Source organism: Ranitomeya variabilis, chromosome 3 (genome assembly GCF_051348905.1).
Source record: "Ranitomeya variabilis isolate aRanVar5 chromosome 3, aRanVar5.hap1, whole genome shotgun sequence".
Lineage (NCBI taxonomy): Eukaryota > Metazoa > Chordata > Amphibia > Anura > Dendrobatidae > Ranitomeya > Ranitomeya variabilis.
In genome coordinates this window covers 218,158,829-218,172,691 of record NC_135234.1, presented here as the reverse complement: position 1 = coordinate 218,172,691, position 13,863 = coordinate 218,158,829, and the positions used below count along the sequence as shown (strand labels likewise).

The 13,863-nt window shown below is 47.5% G+C and overlaps 1 protein-coding gene across 8 annotated transcripts in view; it reads right to left on the bottom strand.

Moving 5' to 3' along the window:
* Positions 1–13,863, bottom strand: part of LOC143815678 (C4b-binding protein alpha chain-like) — an 85,255-nt gene that overhangs the window by 15,501 nt on the left and 55,891 nt on the right. For 6 of the 8 annotated variants that reach the window (XM_077295183.1, XM_077295188.1, XM_077295186.1 and 3 more), the window contains 3 exons: positions 11,872–12,051; positions 4,083–4,145; positions 1,347–1,403 (listed from right to left, as the gene is read on the bottom strand). In XM_077295183.1, the coding sequence (XP_077151298.1) occupies positions 1,347–1,403; positions 4,083–4,145; positions 11,872–12,051 (300 nt within the window). The remainder of the gene's footprint in view (positions 1–1,346; positions 1,404–4,082; positions 4,146–11,871; positions 12,052–13,863) is intronic. The other 2 variants (XM_077295187.1, XM_077295189.1) reach the window with 2 other exon arrangements.

Here is a 13,863-nt window from a genome sequence, read left to right as displayed (position 1 = left end):
TATTTTCTTCTATGATGATGTTGTGCATTTGCTAGTGACACGTCTGACATATGTAAAGCATGCCCTAAAGTGCGCTGCATATTGTTTTCCTAGGTCAATGAGAGCTTCACAATCCATATGTAGGAGGATCCCACTAGAGGTGGCCAGAAGGAGGTTCTATGACCCAACATTATAAATCCATGGTCATTAATATAGAGTTGGTCCCCTATCTTGAAGATAAACAGCTTATGATCTTCTGGGAAGGCTTCATACAAGATTTGAACTGTGTCTGGAAATTTTTGCCCAGTCTTCGAGTAGAGCATTTGTGATGTCAGACAAACAATGATGTTGGACAAGACAACTTGGCTTGCACTTTCCATTCTACTTCATTCCAAAGGTGTTCGATAGGATAGAGGTTAGGACTCGGGTCACACCAAAATATCCCAATCATGCCCTTATGAACCTTGCTTTGTGTACTGGGGCGACAGTCATGCTAGTAAAAAAGATCCTTCCTAAACCTTATCACAAAGTTGGAAGCATACAAAAGTGTCCAAAATGTCTTGGCATACTAAAGCATTAATATTTCTCTTCACTGGACCACACTTTACAGTTGGCACGGTGCGGTAAGGCAGGCAACGTTATCCTGGGAATCGCCAAACCCATACTCATCCATCACACTGCCAGATAGGAAACAAAGATATGTCACTCCACAAAACTGTGTTTCTCTAAGTACAGTGGTGCATGCTTTACACTATCCAATGCTCAGTATTGTGCTTGGTGATGTAAGGCTTGCAGCTGTTCGGCCATGGAAAGTCATGGCATAAAGTTCCCGATGCACATTTTCACGCCAATGGAGGTTTGGAGATCTGCTATTAGAGAGAGAGCAGATCACATGTGACATTTATGAACTAAGCTTCTCAGCCTTTGGAGATCCAGGCTTGTATTTTTATATTTTCTGCAAATTCGTGGACGAGTTGCTCTGGCTCTTAATCTCTTCTCCTTTTCAATATTTGTACTCAATTAATTGTGGAAAATTTATGAGAGAAGAAACTTCACAAACAGATTTGTTACAAAGGTGGCATCCAATTGCAGGACTCTGTGGAATGCCCCATTCTTCACAAAGGTTTGTAAAGGCAGACTACATGGCTAGAGGCTTGGTTTTATTATCCCATTACAATGGGACTGGATGAGAACCCTCAATTCACTGATGAAGAGGCGTGTCCAATACCTTTGTCTATATAGTGTGTATTCTATATCATTCCTATATCTCTTCTATTATCATAATACGTTATTCATGTGAACCCAACCATGACCTAATCCAAATGCATTTAGTCCTTATGCTACATGATTTTTTGCTTGACCGTTACCTCCATTAGTCTCATCTTTCTTCTTTGTGGTTGATGGCTTTTGACTGACAGTTGTACCTAAAAATAACAAATATGCCTTTGATAGGTGGGTTTTTCTACTGAAATTCATAGACTTTGAAATCTTTTTACGTACTGTTGACAAAGCCCAAGCTCCCAAATAGTACGGAAGAATCATTGGGACTTCATTTGGTAACCCGATTGTTCGAGAAGTTTTTTTTAATGTTCCAGTTACTCCACATTATTACTTCTGTACTTTTGGAAGACAAGCAAAACATAGCTCCCAGTCATGCAAACATTGGATACGGACAGAAAATTAAAATCTGAGCTTCACAGCTCTGCGGTTGGAATTTCACATATTGCACATCTAAAGCAGAAAGCAACCCGTACATTGACCAAGTCCAGCGCCCAAAGATTGACAGCTTCCAACATCATATAGTGCTCCTTCCCTGTCACAAATGATCTGCATAACACTTGTATATAGCAAGCTCTGATGAGTACATAGAAATTTTTTTTTTATTTTATTTCTGTATTTGGTCACTGCTTTTGATCATTGGGATAAAGGAATAAATAAGCAAATAGATATGGTTTGACAGTAATGAAGCGGAAATGTTGAATAACTCGTAATGTTGGAATTCATTTTGTGTAAGGCTTCTTTCACACTAGCGTCGGGCTCGGCCCTTCTCAGTGCATCGGGCCGAGGTTACCGACGCTAGCGTTGTATACGCCGCACAACGGGGGCAGCGGATGCATTTTTCCAGCGCATCCGCCGCCCCATTGTGAGGTGCGGGGAGGTGGGGGCGGAGTTCCGGCCGCGCATGCGCGGTCGGAAATGGCGGTCCGTCGGCAGCAAAAAATGTTACATGTAACTTTTTTGCAGCAGATGGTCCGCCACAACACGGCGCAACCGTTGCGTGACGGTTGCGACGTGTGGCAATGCGTCGCAAATGTTAGTCAATGGTGAAAAAACGCATCCTGCAAGCACTTTTGCAGGATGCGTTTTTTCGCCAAAACGACGCATTGTGACGTATTGCAAAAAACGCTAGTGTGAAAGTAGCTTAAGCCACTTGGATGGGATACAACCTAATGATAAAGAAATGTGTAAAAATACTAGACTTTACTCAGTCACTATAATCTATTTAAAGGGATTGCTCCACCATCATATTTATATTTATTAATGAAAAAAATATTTCTTCTGCCTTTTTTTTAGTTACTACTATTAAAAATAATGCAGTGTTCTAAAGACATGCTTTACGATACGGATGGTGCCATTTACCTGGGGTTTAACATCAGATTGGTCATGGTAATGACACTCAGATCAGAATGACAGCCTAGTATGATTAGATTCTCTCGGATGAGAGAACCAGATCACAGGTGCAGAGAAGAAGGAGAACTTCATTTCTCCATCTTCTCCATTTTGGGAGTCTAGGGAATGGGACTGCACTCAGATGACATCAGAGTGTGGGGAGATATTTTACACGGCCCTACAGACTTGAATGGGTGGGTGTGATCCAATTTGCGAAGCATGCTGCGATATTTTTAGATTTGGTCTGTGGGGAAAAAAAAAAGGATCTGCCATGCCCTATTATTATTTTCTATTATTATAGCGCCATTTTTTCCATGGCGCTTTACACCTGAAGAGGGGTATACATAATAAAAAACAAGTACAATAATCTTAAACAATGCAAGTCACGACTGGTACAGTAGGAGAGAGGACCGTGCCCGCGAGAGCTCACAATTCTATAACATTGGTCCAACTTTATCCAATAAAACACTTGTCTGAGTGGTACGCTCGTGTGAGCGGGCCCTTAGAGTCAGTAACAATGCCTGCAATGTGGTTCTGGGTATGTAACTGGCCCAAGCATTCACAATGCATGGTTATTCTTCAGTATCTGTAGCAGCACTCCGCTGTAAAGTGTAATCCTCCGACTTGGCCGGGGGGGTCAGTATGTACAGAGACTTTCATGACAAAGGAATTTAGTATTACAGCCCAGTGCCGCAACTCTGGCAGTTTTGACTACATTTGCTCAGTCTTTTCTCTTCCGTAGCTGCAATCGGCAGTAATATTAGATTGTACCATACCGGCAGCCTATGTACTCACTATCCCTGGCTTTTTACTGCAATACAAGAGAGCCAGCTGAGTGCAGCTACAATGATAGAAGCTGGACTGAGCATGCTCGGACACCCAAGATCAGTTATGTATACAGAACCATACAGCAGGCATTATAGGGTGCCATCCTTGTGATAAAATAGAAATATCTTTAAAGTCATGCATTAGGTTTAGAATAAGTAAATTGAAAAAAAAAAAAAAGGGAAATTTACAATTTGCTTGATAAATACCGTAAGTATAACTACGATGATGGAACAATAATCCCTTTCAGTAGGTACGCATAATAGGCCAGATCAAGGGTTGCCATTTCAGAAACTTTAAAATGCTGTATTTAAGCTAATGGTCATTCTTATTGTCAGGACACAAATATGCAAAAAATTGTTGAAACCAAATATACTGACGTTGCTTAGGAGGAGGCAATAATAATGTTGGAAGCAGATTTCGCAGAGCATGAAAGAGCAGATCTTATTCATTCACGTAAAAACAAAGAATAACTAAACCAAAATATTTAAGTCATATTGAATATTAGGCAAATGCACTGCAGTCCTTTTTCTTTTTTTTCTACGTAAACATACTATGAGGGTTTAGTTATTCTTTTGCAAATTGCCCAATAGATTATAGAGTTTTACCTCCGGTTACAGTCTCCTTTCCCTTTGTTGTTGTTGTTGTTGTTGGAGTCGGAGAAACAATTTCTGATGTTAAAAAAATAGGTGTTAACAGGTTAGTGAGGATTAGTACGAAACGACACAGACATGCACAAAAAGCAGACAGTGTGATCAGTTGCAACAAAGCAGCATTTTCTTTAGTAGGACAATTGCATAGATTTCACATAGGTGTCAATTTTAGTTTTCACAAACATTTTAATATGCTACTGTTAGAATAAACAAAGACAGGAGGAGTACGACATTGTGTTAAACTATTTTTCTATTTAGGTTAGCCAAGCAAAGCTTGTACGGTGCAGAGTACAGCACACAGCTATCTCCAACAGTCCCATCTAATATATAATTGCCTAGAATACTACTTCCTGCAATTTGTGCCAACTTCCGTGGCTTTGTCCGGAGCTAATGTCCGGAGCTAATGTCCGGAGCTAATGTCCGGAGCTAATGTCCGGAGATAAGTGACGTCACCAGTGTCCTACACCCAGGCAGAGCACAGGGGCCCCAGGCAGCATAAGGGGCCCCAGGCAGAGCACAGTGGCCCCAGGCAGAGCACAGTGGCCCCAGGCAGAGCACAGGGGCCCCAGGCAGCATATGGGGCCCCAGGCAGAGCACAGTGGTCCCAGGCAGAGCACAGGGGCCCCAGGCAGCCTATGGGGCCCCAGGCAGAGCACAGTGGCCCCAGGCAGAGCACAGGGGCCCCAGGCAGCATATGGGGCCCCAGGCAGAGCACAGGGGCCCCAGGCAGCATATGGGGCCCCAGGCAGAGCACAGGGGCCCCAGGCAGAGCACAGGGGCCCCAGGCAGCATATGGGGCCCCAGGCAGAGCACATGGGCCCCAGGCAGCATATGGGGCCCCAGGCAGAGCACAGTGGCCCCAGGCAGAGCACAGGGGCCCCAGGCAGAACATGGGGCCCCAGGCAGAGCACAGGGGCCCCAGGCAGCATATGGGGCCCCAGGCAGAGCACAGGGGCCCCAGGCAGCATATGGGGCCCCAGGCAGAGCACAGTGGCCCCAGGCAGCATATGGGGCCCCAGGCAGAGCACAGTGGCCCCAGGCAGAGCACAGGGGCCCCAGGCAGCATATGGGGCCCCAGGCAGAGCACAGTGGTCCCAGGCAGAGCACAGGGGCCCCAGGCAGCTTATGGGGCCCCAGGCAGAACACAGGGGCCCCAGGCAGAGCACAGTGGCCCCAGGCAGAGCACAGGGGCCTCAGGCAGAACATGGGGCCCCAGGCAGAGCACAGGGGCCCCAGGCAGAGCACAGGGGCCCCAGGCAGAGCACAGGGGCCCCAGGCAGAGCACAGGGGCCCCAGGCAGCATATGGGGCCCCAGGCAGAGCACAGGGGCCCCAGGTAGCATATGGGGCCCCAGGCAGAGCACAGTGGCCCCAGGCAGAGCACACACCAAATCGGAGGCCGAGGGGCCCCGCCAACCAAATCGGAGGCCGAGGGACCCCGCCAACCAAATCGGAGGCCGAGGAGCCCCGCCCACCAAATCGAAGGCCGAGCGGCCCCGCCCACCAAAGCGGAGGCCAAGGGGCCCGGCCCCGCCCACCAAAGCGGAGGCCGAGGGGCCCCGACCACCACATCGGAGGCCGAGGGTCCCCGCCCACCAAATCGGAGGCCGAGGGTCCCCGCCCACCAAATCGGAGGCCGAGGGTCCCCGCCCACCAAATCGGAGGCCGAGGGGCCCCGCCCACCAAATCGGAGGCCGAGGGGCCCCGCCCTCCAAATCGGAGGCCGAGGGGCCCCGCCCACCACATCGGAGGCCGAGGGGCCCCGCCAACCAAATCGGAGGCCGAGGGGCTTCGCCAACCAAATCGGAGGCCGAGGGGCCCCGCCCACCAAATCGGAGGCCGAGGGTCCCCGCCCACCAAATCGGAGGCCGAGAGTCCCCGCCCACCAAATCGGAGGATAAGGGTCCCCGCCCACCAAATCGGAGGCCGAGGGGCCCCGCCAACCAAATCGGAGGCCGAGGGGCTTCGCCAACCAAATCGGAGGCCGAGGAGCCCCGCCCACCAAATCGAAGGCCGAGCGGCCCCGCCCACCAAAGCAGAGGCCGAGGGGCCCCGCCCACCACATCGGAGGCCGAGGGTCCCCGCCCACCACATCGGAGGCCGAGGGTCCCCGCCCACCAAATCGGAGGCCGAGGGTCCCCGCCCACCAAATCGGAGGCCGAGGGTCCCCGCCCACCAAATCGGAGGCCGAGGGGCCCCGCCAACCAAATCGGAGGCCGAGGGGCCCCGCCCACCAAATCGGAGGCTGAGGGTCCCCGCCCACCAAATCGGAGGCCGAGAGTCCCCGCCCACCAAATCGGAGGATAAGGGTCCCCGCCCACCAAATCGGAGGCCGAGGGGCCCCGCCAACCAAATCGGAGGCCGAGGGGCTTCGCCAACCAAATCGGAGGCCGAGGAGCCCCGCCCACCAAATCGAAGGCCGAGCGGCCCCGCCCACCAAAGCAGAGGCCTAGGGGCCCCGCCAACCAAATCGGAGGCCGAGGGGCTTCGCCAACCAAATCGGAGGCCGAGGGTCCCCGCCCACCAAATCGGAGGCCGAGGGTCCCCGCCCACCAAATCGGAGGCCAAGGGGCCCCACCAACCAAATCGGAGGCCGAGGGTCCCCGCCCACCAAATCGGAGGCCGAGGGTCCCTGCCCACCAAATCTGAGGCCGAGGGGCCCCGCCCACCAAATCGGAGGCCGAGGGGCCCCGCCCACCAAATCGGAGGCCGAGGGTCCCCGCCCACCAAATCGGAGGCCGAGAGTCCCCGCCCACGAAATCGGAGGATAAGGGGCCCCGCCAACCAAATCGGAGGCCGAGGGGCCCCGCCAACCAAATCGGAGGCCGAGGAGCCCCGCCCAACATAGCGGAGGCCGAGGGGCCCGGCCCCGCCCACCAAAGCGGAGGTCGAGGGGCCCCGACCACCACATCGGAGGCCGAGGGGCCCCGCCCACCAAATCGGAGGCCGAGGGTCCCTGCCCACCAAATCGGAGGCCGAGGGGCCCCGCCAACCAAATCGGAGGCCGAGGGGCCCCGCCCACCAAATCGGAGGCCGAGGGGCCCCGCCCACCAAATCGGAGGCTGAGGGGCCCCGCCCACCAAATCGGAGGCCGAGGGTCCCCGCCCACCAAATCGGAGGCCGGTCCCCGCCCACCAAATCGGAGGCCGAGGGTCCCCACCCACCAAATCGGAGGACGAGGGGCCCCACCAACCAAATCGGAGGCCGAGGAGCCCCGCCCACCAAAAGTAAGTGCGGCTCCAAAAGTAAGTGCGCCCCCGGGTTCAAAAGTAAGTGCGCCCCCGGGTGCAAAAGTAAGTGCGCCCCCGGGTGCAAAAGTAAGTGCGCCCCCGGGTGCAAAAGTAAGTGCGCCCCCGGGTTCAAAAGTAAGCGCGCCCCCGGCCCCGGGTGCAAAAGTAAGCGCGCCCCCCAGTCCTGTGTGTGAAAAGTGCTGCTGTAAAGCTTGTAGCGCTGTTCAAGCACCATGTATTTCCTTCAGGAAATGCCCATCTAATATATAATTGCCTAGAATACTACTTCCTGCAATTTGTGCCAAGAAAGAACATACCAATATACATAGTTATTGATACATATTATTTATTATTTACATTATTGTTCTTAAGCAAAGAACCGTTGTTGTGGCATTTGCCACAACACGCAAAGTTGTTGTCTGATGTCTTTCATCACTCCCCTCATAAGCATGTTCATGGATCCTGTGTAACTGTACCTTAAATAACAAGAATTGTCAAGAGCTGGTGAGTGCAGCCATTTTTTGTTCTTTCTTACTATTATTTATTAATTGTATTATTCTTACATTTGAATAAATAAAGTATATATGGATTCTAGACTCCCGATTCTTTAGAATCGGGCTGCCATCTAGTAGAGAATAAATGGCGTAAACGTGACCATGCTTAACCTCCGCTCCATCCAGGTAAGGATCTGCTTTAGGCCACATGAACACATTCAGTATTTGGTGAGTTTTTTACTCCACTATTTGTAAGCCAAAACCACGAGTGGGTGAAAAATGCAGAAGTGGTGCAAATGTTTCTATTCTGCTTTTCCTCTGACCTACAAATACTGGGGTAAAAAAACTCTCCAAATACTCAATGTGTGCATGTGGCCTTACGGTCTCAGTCCTCAGGACCCGGCTCACAGCCAGCTGCGATTTAATGCATAGACTTTAACAAAGCTATATTGCAGTATAAAGTCCAAGAGATAAGACTACACATTCAAATCCCCTAAACATAAAATAAAAAAATCTATATTTATCTATGTAGACACACACACACACACACGAAAATGTAAATGTCCTCAACCATTTCACTCATTTAATTAAAAAAAAAAAAAAAAAGCCATTTCAGTATTGCCATATATGCAAAAGTCTAATTTACCAAAATCTAAAATTAACCTGTATGTGAAAGGCTGTTAAGCAAAAATAAGATATCAAACCATTGTAAGCACTCCATAATGTTATCAGAACAAACATCATGAGATCACAATTGCAAAACAGAACCATCTAGAGATCAGTACGGGCTCATTAATCTTCATTGTCAGATAACACAAAAAAAAAAAAAAGAAAAGACCCTTGCAGTTCATTAGCCTAATCCTAGTCTATTGGAGAGGTCTTAAACACATGGCTATTGGGTGGCCCCTGAAGCGGCTTTATGAGGCCCACAGGCACTGTAGACCCCTTGACTATTGTGGCCCGGTTCAGGGGGTCATCCGACAGAAGCGCTTTATTTCAGTTGAATGTGCGTTGTTGGATTGAAACGTAAGCTCTCGGTATAGCAATACTAATGCCAGAACCAGCCAATCAGAGGCCGGGAGCAGACATCAGTGCACGGCATATGACGTCGCTGCCATGCGCCAGCACGCCGATGTCAGCGGCTGGCCTCTGATTGGCTGGCATTGGTACTGCTGTGCAGACAGCTTTCCTCTATGTGGCAACACATTTCAATTGAATGTCCAAGGACACGCACTCAACTAAAATTAAGGACTGCCATTGGCGATCCCCTCGACCGGGCCACGATTGTCAAGGGGTCCATCATGTCTGCGGGTTGCATGTGCAGAAAAGAGGACGCTGAGGGAACGGAGAACAGGTGAGAAGAATCTTTTTTTTCTTTTAGGTGTATGTGAAGCACGGCACAATAGAAGACATTACTACAATTTGTGGATAGTATGGGGCATTACTACAAGAAAAGGATCGGGATGGGGTATTGCTACAAGATGTGGACACCATTCTAAAAACTGCACCCCTCAGGGTGCTCAAAACCACATTCAAGAAATGTATTAACCCTTCTGGTGCTTCACAGGAATTTTCAGAATGTGGAAGAAAAAAAAAATGAACATTTAACTTTTTTCACAAAAATGTTTACTTTAGAACCCTTTTTTTAAAAAAAAAAAAAATTTTTTCACAAGGGTAACAGGACAAAATGGACCCTAAAATGTGTTGTGCAATTTCTCATGAGTACACCTATACCAGATATGTAGGGGAAAACTACTGTCTGAGTGCATGGCAGGCTTCGGAAACCACCACAAGTGACCCCTATTTTGGACACTAGACCCTCAAGAAATGTGTATTGAGCACTTTGCATCCCGGCCAGAAATTTATAACTTAGAGCCGTAAAAATAAGAAAAAAAAAAACACAAAAACTAATTTTTCTGACAAAAATATTATTTTTGCCCCAAATTTTTTATTTTTACAAGGGTAACAGATGAACATGGACCCCAACATTTGTTAGGCAATTTTTCCTGAGTACGCCCGATACCCCATATGTGGTCGAAAACTACTTTGAGAAACAGTACAAAGCTCAGAAGGGAAGAAGCGCCAAATTGGAGTTCAGATTTTGCTGGACTGGCTTGAGGGTGTCATGTCACATTGGCAGAGTCCTTAAGGTGCCATAACAGAAGAACCCCCCATAAGAAACACCATTTTACAAACTACACCTGCATCTAGGGGTGCAGTGATTATATTCACACCATAGGTGGGTAACACAATTTTACACCATTGGGCAGTGAAGAAAAAAATAATTACGTTTTTAGAACCAAAATTTGGTTTTAACCCAGATTTACCATTTTCACACTGGGAAATGGGTAAAAATGGCACCAAAATTTGTCCTACAATTTCTGCTGAATGTGAAAATACCCCATATGTGGCTGTACAGTACTGCTTAGCCTTATGGTGAGATTCGGGTGGGATGGAGCGCTATTTGCCTCCTGGAGCACAGATTTTCTTAGAATAGTTTGCAATTGCAGAATCTATATACAGAGCCCTTAAGTGCTAGAAGTGTAGAATTCCCCCTCAAGTGACCTCATTTGGGAAATTATATCCCTTCGGGAATTTATCTACAGGTGTAGTAACGATTTTGACTCCTTTTGACCAATGGAAGTTGTAGTGACCAATACATTGTAGTGACCAGTATGTTATGCCCAGCTCACACTTCTGGAGACGAGCACCCGTAGATTAGGTGGACTGTCATCACTACATAAAGTCAAGTATGTGGATGGTAAGTGTGGTTTAGGGATACTGTGACCCCGGGGGGGGGGGGGGGGGGTCTGGGGGGTGGTTTGGTAAGGGGATTTGGATTTGGGATCACAGAATGTGCCCAGTATCCGTTGGGAGGGGCAAGAAGCCATTCGCTTTTCCAGAGCCTTTGTGCCATCAGTAACATGGAAGACTCCTATATTTCCCTTGACAGATGACGGACCTGAGTGGGGACTTTTTTTGTGTATTGAGTTGACACTTTCATTGAGAACATTTTACATAACATTTGTGATCACATTTATCCTACGCTCTACGCTGACCGCTTAATTTTGTGTTTCCATCTAAATCTCAAAGTGACGTCATTCAGATGGAACCCCCGAAGGATCTATTCACTATAATGAGGCAGCAGAGTCAGTGATGTCCTTTTTTTCCCCAGAAGTGGACAAAACTGTGGCAGACCATGCCTTTATGAATGCCTAAAAAGATAGACACCACTGGGTCATAGGAAAGACAGCGTCCACAGTTTTTGCAGGACAAGTTGACATTTTTATTGACACCAGTAGTTTGATCGCAATATTTAAGGGGTTAAAGTATCGGGAATGGTGTGTGCACTGTAATTAATTTCTGCAGATGCGAGAAAAAGGATATAATGGTGGAGGATGATAGTTGCACTGTAGGATATTAGCAGACAGAAATGAGAGTGGAAATAGAAGTGTGTTGAATTTTGCTATCTCTCTTTTCTCTATATATAATTTGGGAGGCATGGTAGCTGATATCTGGTCATTTTTTGCTGTCACTATAAACTGGGTAACAAACTTATTGTTGCCTGCTAATATTGCTATTGCCCCCTGCTGGAGACTGTGAATCCACTTGCCTTTCCTACCAGAACAGATGCCACACGGAAAGTATCATAAAGTGCACACTTTTTCATGTGAAGCCTCTTCTGGTTGCAGCTAATTTTCATTTTTGTGCTTTTGTTTTTTCTTCCCCTTCCTCCAAGAATGCTAGCACATGCCAGCGCTTTTTCCTTCAATATAGTTGTATGAGGGCTTGTTTTTTTTTGTGGGATCTTTTATTGTTATGATATCTGCACTTGCACCAGATATGTGATGTACGTGTAGGTCATGGGTCAGGAAGAGGTCAAAAATTGTAGATGAGGTCAGACAATGTTATGTGGCTGCGTAAGAAGATTCGCTTATTCCAAATCATCTGGGTGTGCATAGAAGACATGTATAAGGAGTACTGTGTGAGATCACTAAAAGGCGATGGAGGCCATACTTACTGCTGCAGGTGGGCAGAGGAGGATGCCACTCACTACTAGCATTGCACGTTACAGAAGCCGATCCAGTCATGGTGTAACCTGAGTCACACTCAAATCTAACAGCAGAATTTAAAGTGTATGGACCAGCAATTCCAGATAATTTCTTTGCATGTTCGACATCTGGAGATTTACAAACCACAACTGCATGGGGACAAAATAAAGAAAAGTTTAAAATATGTAAAACTGAAAATAAGATTCACAAGAGACAAACTTTTTTTTTTTTTTTTGGATCGTTAAATCTAAAAAAAAAAAAAAACCTTTTACCAAGAATACAAGATTGTTGGAGAAAATTCGATGCATGGAAATCTGGCCTTTAAAAGGGAATCTTTCACCAGGTTTGCCCCATATGAGATACGACCACCACCTTTCAGCCCTGATATACAGCATTCTAATATGATGTGTATATGCCCCCGAATCAGGCCCGTGACAAAAGAAAAACAGCTTTTATTATGCTCACCTGCTGGGCATTCGGGTCCGATGGGTGTCACTGTCCTGGTCCAGCGCCTTCCTTCTTCTTTCGATGACATCCTCCTTCTATGCTTCATTGTTGCCCAGCATTGTGCTCCTGCGCATGCATACTTCTCTGCTCTAACCAGGGCAGAGTAAAGCACTGCAGTGCGCATGCGCAGGGCTCCTTGACCTTTTCCGGCACCTGCACACTGCAGTACTTTGCTCTGCCCTGGTCAGGGAAGAAAAGTCTTCCTGCACAGGAGAGCTATGCCAGAGAACACTGTGTGGATCCACACGAAGCACAGAAGGAGGACGGCATATGAAAGAAGAAGGGAGACACCGGATCAGGACCAGTGACAGCCATCAGACCAGACCGCCCCACAGGCATCTATAATAAAAGCATTTTTTTCTTTTGTTGCAGAACTGATTGGGGGCATATACACAGCATATTAGAATGCTGTATATCAGGGCTGAACGGTGGTGGCCGTATCTCATATGGGGCAAACCTGGTGACAGGCGCAAGTTTGATAAAATAAGTGGTTAAAAGGAGTCTGTTCAATTGCAAGTACAGGTAATCGGTGCACCCTTGGGGTGGACAAAAAGTTAAGTGCACCTTCCATCTATCTCCACCCTCCTTTGTCCTTATAAAGCCAGAGCTGTCACTCCAAACAGAAGGGGGAGGGGTGGAGATCTAGAGAAAACAAGTGGGAAGGTGCACTGAACAGTTTGGCCACACCAAGTGTGCACCAAGCATCTGTATTTCGTTTGAACAAACATTATACGCCGACAGACTCCCTTTAAGCATATACACAAATTCAGGACCCTCATTCTAATGATCCTTGGAAAAAAAACATCAGTGGGAGCCCACTGCAAATGTACATTAATTGTCTGTAATGCAGATACATTATCAATATGTTTTAAAGTAAAGAAGGGGAATACGGGACTGTGATTGCCTAACTGTAGGGATAAAAGTAGAGCGAAACACTATATTAGTGCTAACTAACTTCCCCCAAACCATCAGTGATGATCATTTGGGGCAAATATCCATCACTAATATAGGGTTTCACTTTACTTTACCCCTAAAATTAGGCAATCTGTCTGATGAAGGTCTGATATTCAAGACGGAAACATTGTTTTTGGATTGCGCTGCAAATAAAGCATTAATATTCTATTTTTCACATTTTGATGGGCTGGATGCCTTTGATTTACATTGGATTTATGGAGTGGAAATCTATCCGAGCACCTACTCACACACAGTGACTTATATCTTGTCCTTGTGTACTTTATCAATGTGTTTCAAAAGGTAAAACACTTAAGGTCTACAGGGTTAATAGAGGGTTAGCCTTCTGTTCAGTATCCGCATCTCGTGACCGGATTGGAGAGCATCTATCGGAGGACCTGACCTGTATTACACAGTTCCATTGGTTTCAGTAAGCAGTGTGTATGCCGTGATTACCCTGAGGGGGCGCTGCAAGGAAATTACCGTAAATGCTTACTGCCAAA